Source organism: Rhinatrema bivittatum, chromosome 6 (genome assembly GCF_901001135.1).
Source record: "Rhinatrema bivittatum chromosome 6, aRhiBiv1.1, whole genome shotgun sequence".
Classification (NCBI taxonomy): domain Eukaryota; kingdom Metazoa; phylum Chordata; class Amphibia; order Gymnophiona; family Rhinatrematidae; genus Rhinatrema; species Rhinatrema bivittatum.
The window spans coordinates 261,775,786-261,800,712 of record NC_042620.1 but is presented as its reverse complement, the minus strand read 5'-3'; the positions used below and the strand labels follow the sequence as shown (position 1 = coordinate 261,800,712).

General features: G+C 44.8%; 1 protein-coding gene across 4 annotated transcripts in view; it reads right to left on the bottom strand.

The window, feature by feature from the left end:
• The window catches only part of PPP4C (protein phosphatase 4 catalytic subunit), a 147,353-nt gene that overhangs the window by 30,650 nt on the left and 91,776 nt on the right, over positions 1–24,927 (bottom strand). For all 4 annotated transcript variants that reach the window (XM_029607000.1, XM_029607001.1, XM_029606999.1 and 1 more), the window contains 2 exons: positions 4,527–4,628; positions 2,517–2,690 (listed from right to left, as the gene is read on the bottom strand). In XM_029607000.1, the coding sequence (XP_029462860.1) occupies positions 2,517–2,690; positions 4,527–4,628 (276 nt within the window). The remainder of the gene's footprint in view (positions 1–2,516; positions 2,691–4,526; positions 4,629–24,927) is intronic.

The window sequence follows — 24,927 nt, the reverse complement described above, 5'->3', positions numbered from 1 at the left end:
ATTGCCTCCCCTAAATTTTGGAACTCCCTACCTAAAGATCTGAGAACCCAACCCAACCTCAAAACGTTCAAAAAAGACCTAAAAACATTGCTGTTTTGCAAATTCTACACTGACCTTCATACTTCTGAACATCCTAACTCCCAATCGAACTTTCATCCAAAAACCTCAAAATAACTTCTCTCCAACCAGAACAAACAATTCCTCCTCCTCCCACATAATGATACTTTCTGGACTTGAAATGTTTAACCTCTGTTTAATATGCACATTGTTATATTTTTTCCACAATTGTTAAGAGAGTTACGATTTACATTTTGTAAACCATTATGATGGCTTTACCGAATGACGGTATATAAAACTCAACAAATAAATAAATAAATAAATGTGTCTAAGCACTAGCACAAAACAAGAAACTAGAGCAAAGCAACATGTCTGCTAGTGCTGTAAAAAAAAAGTAGTACTCCAAAAAGCAGCAGCATAGCAAAGATCTCTAGGCACCCAGGGGCCAACACATTTGTGTTGCTTCCCCTGTGCCCCCCACGTCCCACCACCAACACACTCCTTATAAAAATGCTTAACGTCACAGAAACACACATTTCAAATACCTCCTTTTCTCACCTTCTACTTGCATGTGGCCAAAAAATGAAAATGCAAAAAGAAGCCACCAGGCATCCCCTACAGCCCAGTGCCAGGAGCTTTGAACCCCCCACCGGACTAATGTTAAAAGTGAGAAATCAAGCACTACATCAAATCGAGCATATGCAGCTCACCATTAATTCAAGTTTAATAATTCCCTTTCCCAGAGAGCTTACAATTTAAGTAGGTACCTATGTCAACAGGAAATAGTAAGTTGCCCAAGGTCACAAAGGGTCAATATTTATCTGAGTAATTTACAGCCTGCACAATCTGAATGCCCTTGGCGGTCAAAGATTACATATACAACCATTACGTAAAGCAAAACATTAAGATCTCACAACAGAGCTAAAATTGAAATCTACATAAATTAAAAACAAAAGAGTAAAAACATAAATAAAACATCATGCTATGGGACTTGAACCCTAGTTTCACTGGTCCTCAGCCCATTGCTCTAACCAACTGTGGTACACCTGATCAGGTGTGATGACACATTGGGATTGGGAAACACCAATCTAGTTACAGAAAATCATCACAGGGTCAGTAACATACTCTTAATCTATGCTGAATAAGGGCTGTGCTTTTTGTTCCCAGAGGCCTTCACTGCTCTTCAGCGGCGAAGGCAAGCTCTCTCCCCCCTTTTTCGCCTTCAGTTGCTTGCAACAGTAGAGTTAGGCAGTCTCCTTTCTTCAGTGACAAAGTCTGCTTCCTCTGTTCTGTGGTGGCACAGCTTATAATCAGGCTGATACAGTAAAGTCTGCGGGAGAGCGGGCGAACAGGCCACTCTCCTGTGCGCGCGATTCAGTATGCAAATTAGGCCCGGCAGTAAAAACAGATATAAGGAGGTGCTAGGGACACTAGTGCGTCCCTAGCACCTCCTTTTGGATCGGAGCAGCGGCTGTCAGCGTGTTTGACAGCCGACGCTCAATTTTGCCGGCGTCGGTTCTCGAGCCCACTGACAGCCACAAGTTCGGAAACCGGACGCCGGCAAAATTGAGTGTCCGGTTTTCGACCCGCAGGCCGACTTCAAATTCCCCCCCACCCCCACTTTTGGTAACTTTCGGCACCTCCGACTTAATATCGCCATGATATTAAGTCGGAGGGTGCACAGAAAAGCAGTTTTTACTGCTTTTCTATGCACTTTCCCGGTGCCCAAAGAAATAAGCGCCTACCCAAAGGTAGGCGCTAATTTCTGAAAGTAAAATGTGCGGCTTGGCTGCACATTTTCCTTTCTGAATCACGCGGGAATACCTAATAGCGCCCTCAACATGCATTTGCATGTTGAGGGCGCTATTAGGTTCGGGGGGGTTGGATGCGCGTTTTCGGCCCCTTACTGAAAAAGGGGTAATGCTAGCACGTCGAAAACGCGTGTCCAATCGAGGATTAACAGTGTGCTCCATCGGAGCGCACTGTACTGTATCGGCCCGAATGATAGCAAGTAGCACAACTGCTTTCTAGTTCCTCTTCCTTTCTTCAGCAATGGGTGGCTGATGGTTAAAGTAGCATCTTTGATACTCTCAGATTCCTCTTCTCATAGTGACAAGCAGCTAAGCTACCACCCCTAACTTTTTGGCAAGCTTCAGATATGGACTTGGGCTCTTCATCTTGGCTTCTTCATAGGCAGATCAGCTTTTATTTTCGGGGGCAGGCTACAACCTGGGTATTGCTGGCACCATCTTGTGTGCCCACTCCCTCACTGCCCCATTTCTACCTAAGATCATATCACCAGATTTAAAATCATTATTTTAAGTGCAGCCTCTCTCTCTCCCCCCCACCCCCCCCCCCAACTAAAAAAAAAAAAGTCTCCTTTAATATTATTTTCCGAGGAAAAAGACACGTCCCAAGTATATGTGCCTTCTTCCAAGTCTAACTTTCCCACTCTTTACCTTGCCATCGATGATAGCTGACAGACTGAGGTAGTCAAAGATTTCGGTGCAATAGCGCCAGACTGTGACCGAGCCATATTTCCTGAGGCACTCATCATAGAAGCCATAGACTTGTGTGATCTGACGGCTCTCATGGTTCCCACGGATTAGGGTGATGCGGTCTGGGTATCGAACCTGACAAGAGGGGATGGAGCATTAAGAGAGTGCCTGGCTACTTTGCATGTGTACAATGCTTCAACCATAGAATCACAATTCTGCGCCACAGGTGCTTCTGCCATATCCACTCACTCCCCAGCCAAGATTCTTTGAGACATTCAGAGCACACTAGCAACCATCCTGACAGCTGCAACCCTGAAGGGGACACAGTGGGATTGGGGGTTAGGTTCCATGTGGGATTTTGATCTACTTTGGGTATATAAGCATAAAATCACTGTTAGGCAGAATAGATGGGTCTTTTTGGTCTTTATCTGCCATCATTTACTATGGTACTACTCACACCAGTAAACTCACTACACAAAGTGCATTTTTCATAGGGACCTTCATTTTCAGCTTTTATTTTTCCTGGGAATTTCAATGGTATAACAAAAATATCAATTCAAAAATGACTGTTACAACAAACAAGAGAAAAATCAGTGGAAAAGTAATTTTTCCATCAATTGTTTGGTTGTAACATTGAAATTTCCAGGGAAAATAAAATAAAAACTAAAAAAAGAGGTCCATAATTATTTTATAAGGCACTCATAAGAGATATCACTGTCACTGACGCAAATACATGTATGTAGTAATGTATGTGAGCCTCTGAAAGGACAATTATGGCAATTGCTGTTGCTGAAATTGTGGGTGATAGCTGCTATGTTTATGATCTCCATATGTGAAGTGAAATGACAATTCCTGGGACTTGGTACAGGGGTCAATAGCTGTGAACGCACATCTGCCATTCACTGCTGGATAATCCAAGAACCAGACTGGCAAGTTAATACTGCTGCTGTTGAAATCATGGTCCCAGAAGCTAACAGGGCAAAAAGGATGGTTATGTTAGTGCTGTGCAATTATTCACAGGCCTGGGTTGGGTAGGATCCTGGTACCCTTACAGTTGCTGATACCAAACTAACAGCCAGTCCAATAAAGCAGAACAGAAAATGGGCACACAGTGTTGAGCGCCCGCTTTCCTAATACGCACCCAGCCACCTTTCCTGGGCACGCGAATATTTATATGAGGTGTCACGCTGCCAAGGAGGCACCAGGGACAAATGTGCATCCCTAGTGCCTCCTTGGCAGTAGGCAACCAGGAGAAGTTGGCTGTCAGCGAGTTAGGAAAACGGACGCTCAATTTTACGAGTGTCCCTTTTTCTAACCTGACTGCAGACATGTTTAAAATTTTTTTTTTTTACATTTTGTCCTTTTTGTTCCTGTGATTTAATATCGCCATGAGGCAGGCGTTAATTTCAGAGCGTAAAAATGTGCGGGTTGGGCACACTTTTTTTTTTTTGGATTGGGGAGAATAGCCAATAGCCTCATCAACATGCATCTGCATGTGATGAGCGCTATTAGTTTCGCGGGGGTTGGATGTGTGTTTTGGATGCACTGATCCCCTTAGAGAATAAGGGGTTGTAGACGCGCATCCAACCACAGGTTAAACAGTACACTCAGCTGAGCGCACTGTATTGGATCGGCCTGTATGTGGGGAAGGTAACCGGAAAGGATTATGTACTTATAAGAAAGGACTCTGCACTGTTGAGAAATCTTAGGCTGCAGAAGGCAGGCTATGAATGCTACAGTAGCAGCATTCACAGCTTCTGGTAGGGAAAGAGGGGTGAAACACAGATCTTAATGATAATTTGTGGCCATATAAAATGCAGTACTAGGAATGAGACTAGCAGGTCACTTCACCTTCACATATCTGCAAGTGTTACAGCACCCCCCCCCCCCTTTCTCCCTCTTCCCCTAGGAAGAGCAAACAACCCCCAGTCCAAATTCATAACCCACACACAAGAAGCAGAACTCAAATACCTTAAGTGCTAAGAGGAGAAGGAAAGTTTCAACACTGTAGAAGCCTCTGTCCACAAAGTCACCCATGAAGAGGTAGTTTGTTTCTGGTACATCTCCACCAACCTAGAACAGAGGAACAAAAATAACAGGGTTTGCAATAAAGAGAAAACAAGCAGGGGATATGCAGGTGTGTTACTATTACAGCACAGCAAGGGAAGAGACACAGAAAGAAAGCAACAGAAGTTACAATAAAAAGAAAACAGGAGGGGGTGCCACAAATAGGAATAGTTCTGATGCTCACGCTCTAAAGAACTTTTAAAATGTTATATGGAGTCACAATCAATGGTAAAACTTGTAATAACCTCACATGCTCAGGAGAAACAGTCAGGAGATATAACAGTGGCAATTCTGGCAGGCAAAGAGATTAACAGTTGGCACCCACAAGGACAATATATCAGGTAGCGCTCCACATGAGATTGCCATGCAGTATTCAAGCTTAACACCTGAAATGTGTCACTAAGATACATCATCCAGATCTGCTCTCAATGCCTGGTATCTAGACACTCTAGGATGAACTGATCCCTAAGAAAAACCAGCAGAGAAGAACTTGCTTACCTTGTAAAGCTGACAGATAAAGAGACAACCCAGGAGACAGCAAAATTAGGCAAGCAGTAAGAAAATGGAGACTTGAAGGGGCAAACATATAGCTAAAATGTCCATAAATTCTTTAGAGCAGATGGTCTGGTTTTAGGTCCAAACTTTTTTTGTGAAGGGGGGGGGGGGGGGGGGGGGGGGGGGGGGGGGGGGGGGGGGGGGGGGGGGGGGGGGGGAGGGGAGGAGAAGACAGAAGTTTCCTTTTATGCCTTAGGCTTCCAGTTCAATCAGCACCAGGGCTTGTGCATCAGAACTCCTACACTGTGAACCTGAAGCTGGCAGCCGGGGGGGGGAGGGGAGTTAGGACACATTGCAGATCTCTTACACCTGCCATCACCACCCATCTTCCAGCCAGTGGGCTGCAGTGTTGTAGACTCAACCTAATGTGATGTGCAGAAAGGCCTAAAGACACCTGTCTTATGCAAGGCAAACCAAAAGCTAGTACCCAGTTGAAATGAAAATGTAGATAAGTATCACCACAAATCCCTGCCAAATATGTTTTTATCCCAGGTCTTTAGACATACTGTAGCAAAGGGAAAAAATGTGCATAAAGCTAGTATGGTTCAACACAGAGAAAACTTCCAGATTCAATCCATAGGAGAGGGATCTGTGCATTCAGGTCAGCTGAGGCTGAGGTTGCTGATCTGAGTGGGGAAGTTGTACTGACCAATAATGGTGATATCTAGTAATCAGATTTAGAGCCCATGAAACGGGTTCCAAAAGAAGCCCTGATGCATGGCTCTGAACTTCAGGACTATTGCTGAAATGACCAGACTAAGAACAGTGGGAGAGAAGGTCTATTAAAATCACCTTACAACACTGTGGGAGAGTATGGAAACTGTTAAAGAGCTGTCAGATTCTTAAAAAAAACAAAAAACAAAAACCACATCATCCATTCGGCGCCTACTGATCAGTAACATTAGGCAGAAGATCTCCCTGAATGTGGCAAAACATCCAGCAATAAGAAAATGCTGGTCATGTTCACACTGGAAAAAAAAATCATGTTTGAGATGGAACACCTTCCTTCAATATAATAAAAATAAACCCAAATACTGAAGCTAACAACAAACTACCAAGATAGGAAATGAGGTAGAGACTGTCATATGAACACAGAAAGCTGGATTATTAAAACATTGTAACTTTGCTCAAAGAGAGTCCCTTCCACCACTTTTGTGCTATATTGCTTTTTCTAAGCATCTGGTGAAAGAAGTAACGGTGGTGGGGCCACTTGGCAACAGTGATCATAACATGATCAAATTTAAACTAATAACTGGAAGGGGGACAATAAGTAAATCTGCAGCTCTAACACTAAATTTTAAAAAGGGAAACTGATAAAATGAGGAAAATAGTTAGAAAAAAATGAGGAAAATAGAAAAAAACTGAAAGGTGCAGCTGCAAAGGTTAAAAGTGTTCAACAGGCTTGGACATTGTTTAAAAATACAATCCTAGAGGCGCAGTCCAGATGTATTCCACACATTAAGAAAGGTGGAAGGAAGGCAAAACGATTACTGTCATGGATAAAGGTGAGGTGAAAGAGGCTATTTTAGCCAAAAAAACATCCTTCAAAAATTGGAAGAAGGATCCATCTGAAGAAAATAGGATAAAACATAAGCATTGTCAAGGTAAGTGTAAAACATTGATAAGACAGGCGAAGAGAGAATTTGAAATGAAGTTGACCATAGAGGCAAAACTCATAATAAAAACTTTTTAAAATATTTCCAAAGCAAGAAACCTGTGAGGGAGTCGGTTGGATCATTAGATGACAGAGGGGTTTAAAGGGGCTCTTAGGGAAGATAAGGCTATTGCAGAAAGACTAAATGAATTCTTTGCCTCCGTGTTTACTAATGAGGATGTTGGGGAGATACCAGTTCCAGAGATGGTTTTCAGGGGTGATGACTCAGATGAACTGAACGAAATCACTGTGAACCTGGAAGATGTAGTAGGCCAGATTGACAAACTAAAGAGTAGCAAATCACCTGGACCGGATGGTATGCATCCTAGGGTTCTGAAGGAACTCAAAAAATGAAATTTCTGATCTATTAGTTAAAATTTGTAACCTATCTTTAAAATCATCCAATGTACCTGAAGACTGGAGGGTGGCCAATGTAACCCCAATATTTAAAAAAGGCTCCAGGGGCGATCCGGGTAACTATAGACCAGTGAGCCTGACTTCAGTGCCGGGAAAAATAGTGGAAACTATTCTAAAGATCAAAATCGTAGCACATATAGAAAGACATGATAATGGGACACAGCCAACATGGATTTTACCCAAGGGAAGTCTTGCCTAACAAATCTGCTTCATTTTTTTGAAGGGGTTAATAAACATGTGGATAAAGGTGAACCGGTAGATGTAGTGTATTTGGATTTTCAGAAGGCGTTTGACAAAGTTCCTCATGAGAGGCTTCTACGAAAACTAAAAAGTCATGGGATAGGAGGCAATGTCCTTTCGTGGATTACAAACTGGTTAAAAGACAGGAAACAGAGAGTGGGATTAAATGGTCAATTTTCTCAGTGGAAAAGGGTAAACAGTGGAGTACTTGGACCGGTGCTTTTCAATATATATATAAATGATCTGGAAAGGAATACGACGAGTGAGGTTATCAAATTTGCGGATGATACAAAATTATTCAGAGTAGTTAAATCACAAGCAGACTGTGATACATTACAGGAGGACCTTGCAAGACTGGAAAATTGGGCATCCAAATGGCAGATGAAATTTAATGTGGAAAAGTGCAAGGTGTTGCATATAGGGAAAAATAACCCTTGCTGTAGTTACACGATGTTAGGTTCCATATTAGGAGCTATCACCCAGGAAAAAGATCTAGGCATCATAGTGGATAATATTTTAAAATAGTCGGCTCAGTGTGCTGCAACAGTCAAAAAAGCAAATAGAATGTTAGGAATTATTAGGAAGGGATGGTTAAAAGAACAGAAAATGTCATAATGCCTCTGTATCGCTCCATGGTGAGACCGCACCTTGAATACTGTATACAATTCTGGTCGCCGCATCTCAAAAAAGATATAGTTGCAATGGAGAAGGTACAGAGAAGGGCAACCAAAATGATAAAGGGAATGGAACAGCTTCCCTATGAGGAAAGGCTGAAGAGGTTAGGGCTGTTCAGCTTGGAGAAGAGACGGCTGAGGGGGGATATGATAAGAGGTCTTTAAGATCATGAGAGGTCTTGAATGAGTAGATGTGACTCAGTTATTTACACTTTCGAATAATAGGAGGACTAGGGGGCATTCCATGAAGTTAGCAAGTAATACATTTAAGACTAATCTGAGAAAATTCTTTTTCACTCAACGCACAATAAAACTCTGGAATTTGTTGCCAGAGGAGGTGGTTAGTGCAGTTAGTGTAGCTGGGTTCAAAAAAGGTTTGGATAAGTTCTTGGAGGAGAAGTCCATTAATGGCTATTAATCAATTATACTTAGGGAATAGCCACTGCTATTAATTGCATCAGTAGTATGGGTTCTTCTTAGTGTTTGGGTATTTGCCAGGTTCTTGTGGCCTGGTTTTGGCCTCTGTTGGAAACAGGATGCTGGACTTGATGGACCCTTGGTCTGACCCAGCATGGCAATTTCTTATGTTCTTATGGTCTCATTCACATTTTTTATTTTAAAATTGCAAGTAAAAAAAAAAAAAATCAAGCTTTACTGATTATGTATAAAGATGGGGAACTTATCTTGTGTGAAATTCACATAAGCTGCAGCGATGTTCTTTTATGCCATGCACAGCACCTTCCCTTAAGACAATAAGCAGAGTTGCTCACCTGTAAAAGGTGTTCTCTTGAGTACAGCAGGATCTCAGTCCTCACATGTGAGTGACATCAGATGGAACTCGCCCCAGAACGTATGAAAGTTTCTTGAACCTTGTACGCTGCTAGGCATACGCAGACTGGCATACCACCACATGTCCACGGGAGAGAAACAATCTATTTTTTTAGTTTATACTAGGAGAAGACAACTCCAAGAGGGAAGGAGGTGGGTTTTGTGAGGACAGAGATCATCAGAGAACATCTGTTACAAGGAAGCAACTTTCTCTCAAAGAACAAGCAGGATGCAGTCTTCATGTAGGGAATCCCTAGCTGCAGACTGCTCTGTAAAAAAAAACAGGAGCAGACGACAATACTAACAAGCTCAATAATACTTTTTTTTTTTTTGTGTTTCCTGTAAAGGGGCAGTCTAGAATAAACCCAACAGGACCTAAGTGAGAATGGAGTTGGGTTCTACACCTCAAAGCGATTCGGCAGAACAGACTGGCCATACTTCTGTCATGTTAGGAGTCCCTGTCCAAACAGTTTGATAGGAATGTGTAGTGAGAACTTCACGTCACAGCTTTGCAGCTCTCTTCCAGGAGACCAATCTTTGTTGGGTTACCAATGCTGCCATTGCTCTGACACTAAGCCTTGCCATGACAACTCAGATCTATGACCATGTGGGCATAAAGGAAGGAGAAGCAATCTGCTAATTTAACCAACTGGATAAAATGTGTTTGGGAAAGGCAATCCCCAAATTATTGGGGGTCAGGAAACAAAAAGCTAGGTGGATTTTCCATGGGCTTCATTCCACTCCAGAAAGAATGCCAAGGCTCTTTTGCAGTCCAACCTGGGCAGTGCTTGTTCATGTTGGTGGACATGTGGCCTAAGAAATTGATAGAAGGACGATTAACTGGTTACGTGGAATTCCGACACCACTTTAGGATAAGTATGCAGAATGGCCCTATCATGATAAAACTTGGTATGAGGTGGATAAATTACTTAAGCCTGGAGCTCAATGACTTTGTACACTGAAATCACTGCCTCTAAAAATATGACCCTCTGGGTCAAATTCTTCAGCTCACAAGTGTGCAGAGGTTCAAAGGGTGCTTTCATCAGCTGGATCAGCATCACACTGAGGTCCCAAAACACAGTAGGTGGCCTGATAAGAAGATTCAAATAAAGCAGGCATTTCATAAATCAGACAACTAAAGGCATCAGTTTTGCTGAGATGCACTCTCATGGAGTTGATCTTGAGACCTGACTCAAATGTAGAAGATATTCAAGCAGTTTTTGTGAGGAGCAGGAGAAAGAGTCTAAGGCCATTTGCTCACATCACAAGGTAAACCTTTTCCAGGTAGTCAATAGGTCTTCCTCATGAATACCTTCCTTAAAGTTAACAGAACACAAGACACAACCCTCAAAGATCCAGGAGTTGCAAATTTACCCTTGCAACATCTAGGTTGTGAGAGCCAGGGACCTGATGTTGGGACGGCACAACCCGCCCCCAGTCCTGTTTGAGAGTTGGGGGAATTCCCAAGCCTGATCAGAATTCTGATTGACATCTCCCACAGAAGTGGAAACCAGATTTGTTTCAAGTCAAAAGGGGGCTATGTGAACCATGGTTCCCCATTCTCTTAGTCACAATAAAGTCTTCAGCAACTAGCAGAATTGGAGAATACATATATAGCAGGCTCTTTGATGGCATAGGCATCCAAGACTGAATTTCATTGCATCTCTTTATAGGAACAAAAGAGCATGACTTTCCTGTTCTGCAGAGATGCAAATAGATCTACCATGGGTGCACCCCACTCTTGGAATATCTGGTTTGCTACCAAATCCAGGAACCATTTGTGGGGGTTCCAGGACCCCTTAAATCTGTCCATAAAGACATTTTCCTCACCTGCTAGATATGTAGCCTTGAGGATCATCTCCTGTGATATAGGCCAGCACCAGATCTAGACAGAATCCTGATACAGAAGGAACAATCCCATGCCTTTTTGCCTGCTGATATAATACATGGCTACATGATTGTCTGTCTAGATCAGGATCATTTTGCTAGTGAACTGATCTCTAAAAAGCCTTAGAGCATACCAAACAACTCTTAGCTCTAAGAAATTTGAACTGGAGGAATTTGGAAAGGTATGCCTCCAGTCAGATTGGAATAGTTCTGGTTTGAGGCCAGGGAGTCCTTATGTGGATGCTGTCTTGAAAATCCTGTGATCTGCGGGCCCACTGGGCTCTCCTCATATGGAGATATGCCAAGGGAATAACATGGACTGCTAATGCCATAAGGCTCAACCACATCAACAGGATTTTATGGATAAGTTTGCTGTATTAGATATTCCTCAATATGGTTTTTGCCCTAACCATAATACAGAGACCCTGCCCTCAACATGCAGTAAATGTAAAATGAAAGTAAAATGTGCAGCCAAGCTGTACATTTTATTTATTTATTTAAAGTCTTTTACATACCGGGGTACAGCAAGCTGCCTTCACTCCGGTTTACATTTTAACAACTCATTACAAATAATAGATGGTATAACTGAGTGGCTTATTAACAGAAATCCTTATAACATTCAAAGAAAAAGCAAAATAAACAGATTAAAGATAGGTCGTGCAGAGTGTAAGAAGTGTACAATAGATTAAAAAAAAGTACTTGATACATATGTTACAGAATGACATGAGATATTTGGGATACTCTTTCTAGGGTAGAGTTAGGAAAACATATGATATAGAATAACATGAGAGAATTGGGATACTCTTTCTAAGGTAGAGTTAGGAAAGGAACAGGAGGATTATATCTTGGGGATCGGTCGGGGGTCGGTCGGAGTCAAGCTAGGTTGAACGAAATAATCCTCAAACATCTCAAAGTACAAACAAAAATAATCATAATATTTTAAGGGGTCTGTGGTAGGAGGTCGATTGTCGAGGAACAGGGAGGGTGAGGTATTCATAGAGAGATTAGTGCCTTTATAATTGAGAGGGAAAATGTTTTATTTTACTTTCAGAAATTAGCGCCGGGAAAGTGCACAGAAAAGCAGTAAAAACTGCTTTTCTGTGCACCCTCCGACTTAATATCATAGCGATATTAAGTCAGAGGTCCTGAAAAGTAAAAAAAGTAAAATTTGAATTCGGCCCACGGTTGTTGGGCCGAAAACCGGACGCTCAATTTTGCCGGCGTCCGGTTTCCGAGCCCATGGCTGTCAGCGAGCTCGAGAACCGACGCCGACAAAATTGAGCGTCGGCTGTCAAACCTGCTGACAGCCGCCGCTCCTGTCAAAAAGGAGGCGCTAGGGACGCACTAGTGTCCCTAGCGCCTCCTTTTCCCCGTTTTTACCGCGACACCGAATTTAAATAGAGAATCGCGCGCACCGGCAAAGGGCCGGTGCGTGTGCCGGGAGAGCAGGCATTCGTCCGCTCTCCCGCAGACTTTACTGTATCGGCCCGAAAGATAGTTAAGTATCCCACGTCTACCTCGCTAGAGGAAAGTGCTTGAATACTGTGATCCCAAATCAGCAGAAAAAACCTTTGCTTTTGAGGAGATTCCTTCACCACTGGACTTTTCTCAACATCGATGCAAGTAAAGAATTTCTCCCTTGCTAAAATGAGGGCAAATCTGTATAATAACATAAGAACATAAGAAATTGCCATGCTGGGTCAGACCAAGGGTCCATCAAGCCCAGCATCCTGTTTCCAACAGAGGCCAAACCAGGCCACAAGAACCTGGCAAGTACCCAAACACCAAGAAGATCCCATGCTACTGATACAATTAATAGCAGTGGCTATTCCCTAAGTAAACTTGATTAATAGCAGTTAATGGACTTCTCCTCCAAGAACTTATCTAAACCTTTTTTGAACCCATCTACACTAACTTCTCTAACCACATCCTCTGGCAACAAATTCCAGAGCTTAATTGTGCGTTGAGTGAAAAAGAATTTTCTCTGATTAGTCTTAAATGTGCTACTTGCTAACTTCATGGAATGCCCCCTAGTCCTTCTATTATCCGAAAGTGTAAATAACCGATTCACATCTACTCGTTCAAGACCTCTCATGATCTTAAAGACCTCTATCATATCCCCCCTCAGCTGTCTCTTCTCCAAGCTGAACAGCCCTAACCTCTTCAGCCTTTCCTCATAGGGGAGCTGTTCCATTCCCTTTATTATTTTGGTAGCCCTTCTCTGTACCTTCTCCATCGCATCTATATCTTTTTTGAGATGCGGCGACCAGAATTGTACACAGTATTCAAGGTGCGGTCTCACCATGGAACAATACAGAGGCATTATGACATTTTCCGTTTTATTAACCATTCCCTTCCTCAAGCCATCAGTATTCTTCCCCCCCCCCCCCCCCCCCCCTAAATAAGCCTTCTGGATCCTCATCTTGGACCTCTCCTCTTTACTCTTAATAAGGGATTATCAAAAATCACTACCTCAATCCGTGTCCCCATAAGCGGGGCTTCAGGGTGGTGGGAGCCTGTGCCTAGGCCTCGAGGGTCCTGGGGCATGAGGGTCCTCCAGTGGAGCATGTGGCTGATCAGCCAGAGGTGCAGTTTGAATCTTGACAAAGGCGTGAATCCCCTTGAATAACTCCACCCAAGATATCGACGCTGGGTCTAAGCTGAGGGGCACAGGTTCTCTGGGGGTCCCCATCTGTGGGGGGGGACCCACTGGGGCCTGCTAGGTCCAGGGTACCCCCTGAGGAGCTAGCACTGGGCCCTGGGTGGGACTGTCCCTGACCTGGATCTCCCAGGGCCTCCTCACAGTGTTCGCACAGGGCGTCGGCCTCCTCGCTCTGTGCGGCTCTGATGTGGCATGCAGGGCAGAGGCCTTGAGCTTTTATTCCTGTTTCTGGAGGTGTCATGTCTGTGGACACGTAAGCTCTTGTGCGCTCCAGTGCGTCTGAGATGTGCGCATAGATATGTGCCTAGCCGTAGATATGCACCTGGCTCTGTGCGTGCAACTTGTGCGCGTAAGTTTATGCGCACAAGGATTTTTGTGCGCTTAGCTCGATTTGTGCGCTCGGATCAAATGGTGGGCGGCGCGGCAAATAGGGCCAAGATGGCGACAGCGAGCATGCAGGTAATATGGCGACCTCCTCGGAGGGTCTCCACGTGGGCAGACCCTTGGAAATAGCCGGGGCCTGGCCCTGCTAGGGCGGATCAACCTGGTGGCAGTGGTTCCGATCATTGACCTGTGCTCCTCCTCGATCCCCAGAGACCGGAATCAAACAGCAGATTTCCACCTTACCTTGTGTCTTCGGCGCTTCCCGGTTTCGTTCCGGGCGGTCTCTGGCTGCGGGGGGAGAGGGCCAATACCTTCACCGCCGCGCTCGAGGGGGTGCACCCGCTGCCTCTCAGCCGCGCCAGAGGATCGGGGGCTAGGTCCTCGCTGCGATTCAGCCGCCGGACCAAGGCTCACCTCCGAGGGACCACGGAAATCACCTTGGGAATCTCAACTGGGGGAGGGACCCAAGGGTATCACCGCAGGAGAGCGGGGCTCGTCTTCAGGTAGGTTTTCCCCTTTGATTTTGGTTTTCTTCTTCTGATTTGGTTCAAACGCTGTGAGAGCGTGAAGATAGTCCCCTAACTGCTATGGAGACGGAAAATACTCATTGGTCCTGAGTCCATCTACTACACGCTAGGAAAACCCAAATTTATCCAAAACATTTTAAAAACGACCAGGAGATCCAATCCAAAGCTTTCTCTGCATCGAACCCTACCAAGACCGGATCATTAAAGTGGTGTTGCTTACAGAGATCCAGCAACAAAGAAAAACGCCAAATATTAATGCTGGAACGTCTACCTTTGACAAAACCAGTTTGCCCTGGGGAAACCAGAGATGGCAAGAAATCAGCCAGACAATTAGCCAGAAGTTTAGCATATATTTTTATGTCTACATTTAGTAAAGAGATCGGCCTGTATGCAGAAACTCCAGGGTATCCCGCCCTCGTGTAGGGGGCACAACAGTATGTGCCAAATGGAGAGTATCAGGCATCTCACCACATTCAACCATGGCATCAAACACTTTTAAGGCCTGCAATACAGCAGACTAAGCACCTTATAAAAAAAAAACTTTAAAAACCCCTAAGGCCTTTAATGACTGACATGATTTCTTCCACTCTGAAAGGCACATTTAGGCTTGCCAACTGCTCAGAGGTCAAGGTAGGTAGTGAGATGTTCGCCATAAACTGAGGGTGAGCAACAAGATCTTCTGGATCAGCAGTATAAAGTTGTTGATAATAATTTTGAAATATTTTACCTATCTCAGTTGTGGAAGTAACCAAGTCTCCCCCTGCATCCCAAAGGCTTGAAATATAGACCACCTTATGCACCCCCCTTCCATCAAGTTGGCTAACATCTTACAAGAACGGTTCCCAAATAGAAACAGTTTATGATTCAACGAAAACAAAGATGTGGCTCTCTTGTGTAAACTTTCATTTAAAGTTTTCCGCAGAAGAAATTTATGCTAAAGTTATGGGGTTGAATGAGTGTTAATAGCATGTTTACACCAATTGAGTTGGTTGGCAAGATCTAAAATGTCCTTATCTAGCTCTCTTTCGACAAATGGAATAACCAATGATTCCACCCCCGAGTGGAATCGGGGGGTGGAATCCTTTAGCAGTTTCCCAAAAAAGAATAAGCTCAGACCAATGTTTGTCGTTATGCATCTCAAAGGCATGCCATTTAGATAGTAAAAATTCTCTGAATGCTTTATCGTGCACTAACCAAGAAGGCATCTGCCATTTGGAAAGATCATGATCACCACCAGGTCTGTGTAAAGTACAGGTCCACCGGAGTGTGATCCGAGACCACCATAGGCTCAATGTCTGAACCCCGCAATTGGGGGGAAAAAAAAAAAAAATCTGAAACTAGTATATAATCAATGCAGGACTTAAGAGTCAGCAGAGCACACACAATGAATGAAATCCCTAGTATACAGGTTGAAAACCTTCCATACAACAAGAACCCTGGCTCAGAAGCACTACGGACTGAAATCCCATTCCCAACCCCTTCTATCTTCACCTGTCCCCCCCCTCATCTTTCCAACTTTCCATCGTCTCCACACCAAAATATAGGCTCTCTAGCATCAGAGAGCCGGAGTCACATTGATAAGCATAGGTGCCTCCCCAACCCCCCACCTTTACTATCTTTCCAGCTAAAAACAACTATTACCTAAGAAATAGGCAAACTAACATAAAAAGATTCTGACATAATACCAGCTAACATCTACTCCATTACAAAAAGATCCCAAAATTAATAAGACACAGAGTAGGATAAATTACAAAAAATAAACAACCCACACAAATCTGAGACACAGAAATAGCAAATGTTGCTTACCTGTAACAGGTGTTCTCACAGGACAGAAGGATGTTAGTCCACACATATGGGTGACATCAGGATGGAGCCCAATCAAGGAGAACTTCTGTCAAAGTTTCCAGAACTTTGACTGACCCCTACTGGGCATGCCCAGCATGGCACTAACCCTGCAGCCAGCAGGGGACCCCCTTCAGTCTTATTTGAAAGCTACAGGCAGTGCCGAAAAATAAAATAACAAAACGTTACGAACCTAACACCGCGGGGCAGCAGGCAGATTTCGTGAGGACTAACATCTTGCTGTCCTGTGAGAACACCTGTTACAGGTAAGCAACATTTGCTTTCTCACAGGACAAGCAGAACGGTAGTCCTCACATATGGGTGAGTACCGAGCTGAGGATGTCTGAACATGCACCAGATGTACCCAATGGCGTGCAACAGGCACAACAACTGGGGTGGAATTTCGTAGAGGGCATCCTGAACCCCACAGGGCAGGCGGAAAGGTGTTGGTACGTCACGTCTGACCTGCGTGTGTCAGACTTCGGCCAGTCTGACACACGCAGGTCAGACTGGCCGAAGATGGAATCTTGTCTTCTGGCTTTGTCCAAGCAATAGTGTGCTGCAAAGGTATGGAGAGAAGTCCAGGTGGCAGCCCTGCAAATGTCAGGAAGCGGCACCGATCGTAGGTGTGCTACTGAAGTCGCCATGGCCCTCACAGAGTGTGCTTTAACATGGTCTTGAAAAGGAATGCCTGCTTGCTGATAGCAAAAAGATATGCAGTCCGCCAACCAGGAGGAGAGAGTCTGCTTACCCACAGGTTGCCCTAATTTGTTGGGGTGGAAAGAGATGAGTAACTGAGTGCTCTTCCTGTGGGCAACTATACAGTCTAGATAAAAAGCTAGAGCCCGTTTACAGTCAAGGGTATGCAGAGCCTGTTCTCCTGGATTGGAATGGGGCTTGGGAAAGAAGGTAGGTAATATGATGGATTGATTAATGTGAAACTCCGAAACTACCTTAGGTAAAAACTTAGGGTGAGTGCAGAGTACCGCCCGGTCCTGCAGGAGTTTAGTGTAAGGCGGATAGGCAACTAGGGCCTGTAACTCACTAACCCTGCGAGCTGAAGTGATAGCCAAAAGGAAAATCACTTTCCATGTGAGATATTTTAGGTCACAGGAGTGAAGAGGCTCGAATGGTGGTTTCATGAGCCGACCGAGAACCAGGTTAAGGTCCCAGGAAGGGGCCGGAGGACGTAAAGGTGGCTTGATGTGGAGCAAGCCCTTCAAAAAACGTGTTACGAGGGGTTGTACTGATATAGGGACATCCCCGACACCTTTATGGAAGGCGGCTACCGCACTGACATGCATTCTGATGGAAGAGGTCTTGAGACCTGACTCTGACAGATGCCAGAGATAGTCCAAAAACTTTGGGATTGGACAGGAAAAGGGATCAAGGGATTGAGAAGCGCACCATGATGTGAACCTTTTCCATTTATAGAAGTAAGATTTTCTCGTGGAAGGCTTCCGTGAAGCAATCAAGACACGGGAAACTGGGTCTGAAAGGTTAAGAGGTTGAAGGATTAACCTTTCAACATCCATGCCGTCAGGGACAAGGCCTGAAGATTGGGATGACGTAGGCACCCGTTGTTTTGAGTGATCAGAAACGGGTCCTTTCCCAAGGGAATGTGCCTGTGGATGGAGAGATCCTGCAGTATTGGAAACCACACTTGGCGTGGCCAGTGAGGTGCTATCAGGATCATGGTTCCCTTGTCCTGACGTAGCTTCACGAGAGTCTGAGAGAAGAGGAAGTGGAGGGAATGCGTAAAGCAGACCGGTTGCCCAAGAGAGGGAGAATGCATCTCTGGGCTGAGAGTGTTTGCTGCGAATGAGGGAGCAGTAATTGTCCACTTTGTGGTTCTGAGGGGACGCAAAGAGGTCTGTCTGAGGATATCCCCATTGTTGAAAGATTGAGTTCGCTACCGAGGGGTTGAGAGACCACTCGTGCGGTTGGAAAACACGACTCAGCTTGTCTGCCAACACATTGTCCACTCCCGGCAAGTAGGTGGCCCTGAGGTACATCTAATGGGAGAGGGCTTCTGCCCATATCTGCGCAGTTTCCTGACACAGAAGGAAGGAGCCTGTGCCTCCCTGTTTGTTGATGTACCACATGGCCACCTGGTTGTCCGTCTGAATCAGGATGACTTGATTTGATAGGCGAACCTGAAAAGCCCTGAGAGCATATCGCATTGCTCGAAGCTCCAGGAAATTTATTTGGAGTTTGGGTTCCTCTGGAGACCAAGACCCTTGTGTCTGCAGATTGGCCACGTAGGCTCCCCACCCAAGGTTGGAAGCGTCGGTGGTGAGAATGGCTTGAGGATTTGGAACTTGAAAGGGCAATCCCTGGAGGAGATTGCTTTGATTTTTCCACCAGGCGAGAGACAGGCGGAGTGAGTCGGTGATGTGAACAATGGTCGACAGGCTGAATAGCTTGAATCCATTGTGACCTCAGAGTCCAGTGCATGAGTCTCATGGCCAAGCGGGCCATTGGTGTGACATGGACTGAGGTCGCCATGTGTCCCAGAAGGATGAGGAATTGGCGAGCTGTTGCAGCATGTTGAGACTGCAACTGGTGAGCGAGAGACATGAGAGTTAACGCTCGTTGTTGAGGCAGAAAAGCTTTTGCCTGCAAGGTGTCCAAGTCTGCTCCAATGAACGACAAGGTTTGAGATGGTACTAAACAAGATTTCTCGTAATTGACGAGAAATCCTAGCGAAATTAGAGCGTGTAGAGTTAAATTGAGGGACGACCGAGCAGTTTGCTGAGTTGGAGCCCTGATTAACCAGTCGTCCAGATAGGGGTAGATGTGAATACCTTGGGTTCTGAGGAAAGCTGCAACAACTACGAGACATTTGGTAAAGACTCGTGGTGCAGACGCTAGGCCAATGGAAGCACTCGGTATTGATAGTGCTTGGGGCCTACTAAAAACCTCAGGTACTTGCGATGAGCTGGAGTTATCTCAATGTGGGTGTATGCGTCCTGGAGGTTCAGAGAGCTGAGCCAGTCTCCTCTTTGTAGAAGAGGTAGAAGCGATCCCAAGGTTACCATCTTGAACTTTTCCCGCTGAAGGTACTTGTTGAGAGCACGTAGATCCAAAATTGGACGAACACCCCCTGATTTTTTGGGGATTAGAAAGTACCGGGGAATAGAAGCCTAGGCATTGCTGCAAGTGCGGAACGGGTTCTATTGCTCTTGACTGGAGAAGGAGTGAGACCTCTTGATCCAGAAGAATGGAGTGGTTGGATGTTCTCCACGTCTGCAGAGGTGGGGAGTCCGGTGACAGAGTGAGAAAGTTCAGATGGTAACCCTGAGCAATGATTGCCAATACCCATTGGTCGGTTGTGATTGACTGCCACATGTTGTGAAAGTGGCACAATCGACCTCCCACTGGTATGTGTGACAGAGGAATCTGGCTGCTGCTCTCCAAACGGAAGTCAAAAACCTGAAGCAGGTCCTGGCTGGTGAGCTGCTTGTGGTTTTTGTTTTTGGTCTTGGCGAGGCTGAGGCTTTTGATAAGGTCTCGTAGTACGGGACCTTGCTGGTAGCAGATAGGTCTTCCTTGGACGGTAGAATGACTTCTTAGAGTCCTTCCTGAAGGGCTGTCTTGAGGAGAGGTCGGAAGGCATCGAAGAGAGCTGTCTGAGGGTCTCATGATGGTCTTTTAATTCAGCCACCATTCGTTGGATCTGTTCTCTGAACAGATTATCTCCGATACATGGTAGGTTGGACAACCGGTCTTGCACTTCTGGGCGAAGGTCAGAAGACTTGAGCCAGGCCCACCGTCTTGCCGAAATAGCCGCTGCAGACACTCTGGTAGAGGTGTCAAAAATGTCATAAGATGTTTGAATCTCATGCTTGCCTGCCTCAAATCCTTTGTTTACAAGGGTTTGTAGCTGGTCTTGGAATTGTTCAGGTAGGGACTCTGAGAAATCCTGTATCTGCTTAAAGATGACCCTATTATATTGGGTCATATAAAGCTGATAGGCAGCAATTCGGGAGTTGAATGGCCCCTTGGAATACTCGTTGACCAATGTTGTCTAGGAATTTTTGTTCCTTAGCAGGTGGGGTAGACGAGTGAGGTTTTGACCTTTTTGCCCTCTTTTGTACTCTACCACAACTGAATGGTGGTCAAGCTGGGATTTTTGAAAGCCTGGGGCTGACTGAACTAAATAAGTAGTGTCAGCCTTTCTGTGTACTGGAGCAATTGATCCAGGATTTTCCCAGTTCTTTTTGAGATCAAGAAGGACCTGATGAATGGGAATAGAGGTGATCACCTTGGGGCATCCAGGAATTGGAGTAATTCCATCATCTGGTGCCTTTCATCCTGTTCCGTCTGCAGTTGAAAAGGAACCAACTCGGACATCTCCTTCACAAAATTTATGAATGAGAGGTCCTCTGGAGAACGCTTTCTACTTTCAAGGGAGAAGGTGGTGAAGGTAAGTCATTGGTGTCTGTTGAAGTATCATCACCCCAAGTGTCATAAGGATCAGCAGACTGTCCTTTAGGAAGTGAAGGGGGTTGGATTCCTGAGGGTCCCGGTCTAGGCTCTGAAAACATCGGAGGAATCACCGGAGGCACCGATGATGGCTTTGAAGGCACCGGTGCAGGCACAGATGGATGACTTGATGGCGAGGGACATATTGGCATCGATGGCTGAGGCAAAACTCCCGATGGAGGGATGTGGAACAGTGTTTCTCCTCCCGATGAAGCTGTCATCGGGGAGGCAGAGGCATCGGAGACACGGGATACATCGGTGAAAGGGCGGCCATCAGCGCCTCCATTCTGGATAGCAGCGGTGCTAGCGCTGCTGGATTCGGGTCGATGACAGGTTCCACAATCGGTGCCGGAGGAACCTGGAGACGTTGCATCGCCTTGTCGATGGCCTCCTGAACCAGCCGGTCCAGTTCTTCTCGGAGACCTGGAGCAAGCAGCCACGGCTCCAGAACAGAAGAGGGAGGCAGAGGCATAGCCGGAGGGACCACCTTTACAGGTGGAATCGCGACTCCCAAACTCCGATCGGGTGAGGGTTGCCTCGGTGACCCGGTCGCAGGAATGGTCGGTGGCTTTCCTGGATGGGGCGGGCTTGGACGGTGGCAAGGTCGATGATTTCGCTCCCTCGATGGTCCAAGTCTTGCGATGTCTATAGCAATGTTTCTCCCTGCGATCCCCTCGATCCTGAGGGGGAGTAGAGGGTGTCGATGGCCGTGAAGACGTCGATGGCGGTCGGTAACCGGTCGGTGGTCGATGCTGGCGCGAAGTCAACGGTGCCAGTACGGACGACGTCGATGCAATGGACGTAGTCTGGGTTTGAGCACGGAAGAGGAGTTCCATCTTCTCCATTCTGGTCTTGTGACCTTTTGGTGTCATAAGGGCACATTTGATGCAAGTCAGGACATCGTGCTCACAGCCTAAACACATTACACAGACTCCATGGGGAACTGTGATAGACATGGTGCGAGTACAGTCCGGGCACCGACGGAACCCTGACGCCATGGCTATTGAAAAAAATCAAGCCGTGGTACGGTCGACGGCCAGTAGGCCGCAAGGGCCAAACTCAACAGTAATAGACAGAAAACGGGTAAAATCTTACCGGAGTACCGCGGTCAGAGAAAAGTTAGAGGAGGGACCCCTGTGGGGCAATTTAACTTTAAATAATTCCGTGAGGAAAATTCCTGTCAGGAATCTCTTCAGAGCTCCTTTACCGCGAGGCTACTGTTGCGTGGAAAAAAGATGACTGAAGGGGGACATCTGCTGACTGCAGGGTTGGTGCCATACTGGGCATGCCCAGTAGGGGCCAGTCAAAGTTCTGAAACTTTGACAGAAGTTTTCTGTGATTGGGCTCCATCCTGATGCTGCAAGGATCCCCTTTCATGGGTTAACCAGTAACATGAAGAAACCCCCATAAAATAGAAAATAGAAAACTGCCCTGAATAGTCCAATTGTTGTTCAAGTCATGGGTGTCAGGAGTATATTCAAAAATTCCGCTGCTACTTTAGATGATTCAAAAAACTGGACTCTGTCCTTAGCCCATATTTTAAGTGCACAGAGTACAGAAATGCAAACCTGATCTGGCAATTAACAAGCTCGGTGCAAACCGGCAAGAATTCTCTCCAGTGATGAAACTTTAATTGAGAAATCTTGAAAAATTAGGAGCCACTGCCATTCATACTGAAGCTCTTTTTTCCCGATGATAGGCTTGAGGGGGAGAACTTTATAAGCATAATTAAGAATTTTAGCGATCACCACTCGAGGTTTATTCCTCCCTTCTGCTGGCACTCCAACACGATGCACTCGCTCCCTCCTGATACAGCCTACTAAAATCAGTGAGGCCCAGCTCTGCTGGAAGCCAAGTTTCAATTAACTCTTGCAGTTTATCATCTGAGATTTGGTCTGCAAAACTGACAAACTGCAAGTCAGACCACCTAGATCTATTTTCTAGATCATCAATCTTAGCATTCTGGGTGGTCACTAGCTTTTCCAACTTTGTGAGTTTAGCATGTAAGGCCGTGATATCATCTTCTACAACACTTACCAGGCCTTCTACAGTTCCCATCTGGGAATGATAATCTGATAAAGAGGCTTTAACTTCAGCCATTTGAGCAGAAAGTTCATCAAATTGCGAATTTAGGGTAGCAACTACCACAGTCATGAGAGTAGAGACTACTGAATCAGGTAAAGCAGGCATGGGAGTTGAGTCTGGAACAGAGGTCATCTTACCCTCTAGCACACACAGCTTCTCTTTCCTTTTTTAGCAAGGCATGTGGACATCGCAAGGAAAGAAGCTGCAAACAAGACAGAATTGTCCCACACTATAAGTATAGCAGTCGGGGAAAAAAAACAACACACTGGATTATCCAGATGGATTCAGATTTTTAGGGGAGAGGCACCCAGAGCACAGGGTTGAGCTGCCACCTCGACTTACCGTATCACATGGTCTCACTTGATGAGCTTTTATTTCAGCAGGCACTTTCATTTTCAAGTTTGGATAGCAAAATTAAATGCATTGTGTTAACCACCTTGATAAAGTCTGTTAATTTACTGCTGGGCTCCCTTTTTGAAAGTGTGGTAAGATATGAACAGTTGAGTTGAAGACCTAAATGTTTTCATTCTGTCTAGGTAAAACAGGGCTCTTCTGCAATCTAGAACATGTAATGTCTGCTCAGTGGTTGACACACATGGTTTAGGAAAGAAGGTTGGACTTATCTCAGAGATGAACTTACCTGTGAAATTAATGCAGAAATCTCATCTTTATGAAAGAGTCAGACTACTGAATTCTGTTCTCTCTCAATTTTCCCTTCTTCCAGTGATCCACAACTACTCCACCCATATTAATCCTCTATGTCCCATATATGGTGGCTCACTGATCTGTGAAAAAATAACTTTAGAACCTGGTAGTACAATTTAAGTCATTTTGGGGGTTGGCCTGAAGTAGTTGGTGATTTTTGTACTTTAGCATTTAAATCTTTTAATTTCATTTTAGGCATATTAATCTCAGCGATGATGAATTCTTACCCATCACCGAGAATGTAAGCATATAATAGATTTTTTTTTAATGTTTAAATCTTATTTCTTTGTACATTTAAAAACTGCAGATTCTAATCCTTCCCTAAGTTTCTCTAACAGCCAGAATGACTGGTGAAGAAACCTGAAAACTCCAGCTAGGATAGCTTATATTATTCCTACTTCTATAATATGCTCATTTTCTGCTTTAAAATTGGTGGATCAAGAATTTTTTTTTTATTTTTTTTTAAGTGTTTACGTACTGCTGTGAATGGCTCAAGCTGTTTTAAAAATAGTTGCCATTCCAGATACAACAGCTGTCTCTGATTCCTCCTTTGAGTATGGCTGTAAATTAATTATTTGTGTTTGTGCCTCCAGAATGTATCTTCTTTGTCTGTATTGATTTTGAGGAGTCCTTTGTACAAATTTTGTCATTGAGGCAAGTTGAGCATTGGGTGCCATTCGCAACTGCAGTGACAACAGCAGCTTCACTCTGACATTTGGCTTTCTTAAATTTTTAGCAAAAGACTTAAAAACTGCTCCTTTCTTAGAGAAAACTAGGTAGCATTTGTCCCGATATTATATTTTGATTCGTCTCTTCTAAATATCTGCATAGTTTAAAAACTTTAAAAAAAATTTTTATTTGTGCTTAGAGAGAAAACAAGGGGAGGGAGGATTTGAAGGAGCATCAACAACTTCTCAGCGAATCCTCTATCTTAAATAATAGCTCAAATCTCCTTTAAGTTCTACCAACACCCCTTGCTGGGCTGGGAACAGTGAATTAAGGGCTTGTTTCTCTGAAATATTTCAGGTGCCTGGCCCACAGACAGCTGAGAAAGTACAGTATTAACTGCAAATTTTAATTTGTTTTAACCTTTAACAGGATAAATGAAAAATAAAAGCCTGCTGCATCACCTGTGCTATCATCTGCTGGAGGCAGAAAATACTGCCTTTAACTATCACTGCACAACACATGAATAGCGATGTTGTCGCAGAAAAAGTCATGTGCTCTGCCTTCATCTGCTGGAAGGGAACATAGCCCAATCATGCTGGACTGGTGTAGCAGGATAAGAAGGAATTCTAGGTTATTATGGTGAAAACAGGATATAGGACCCTAGTTCTGGAACCAACTCCCCATTTAT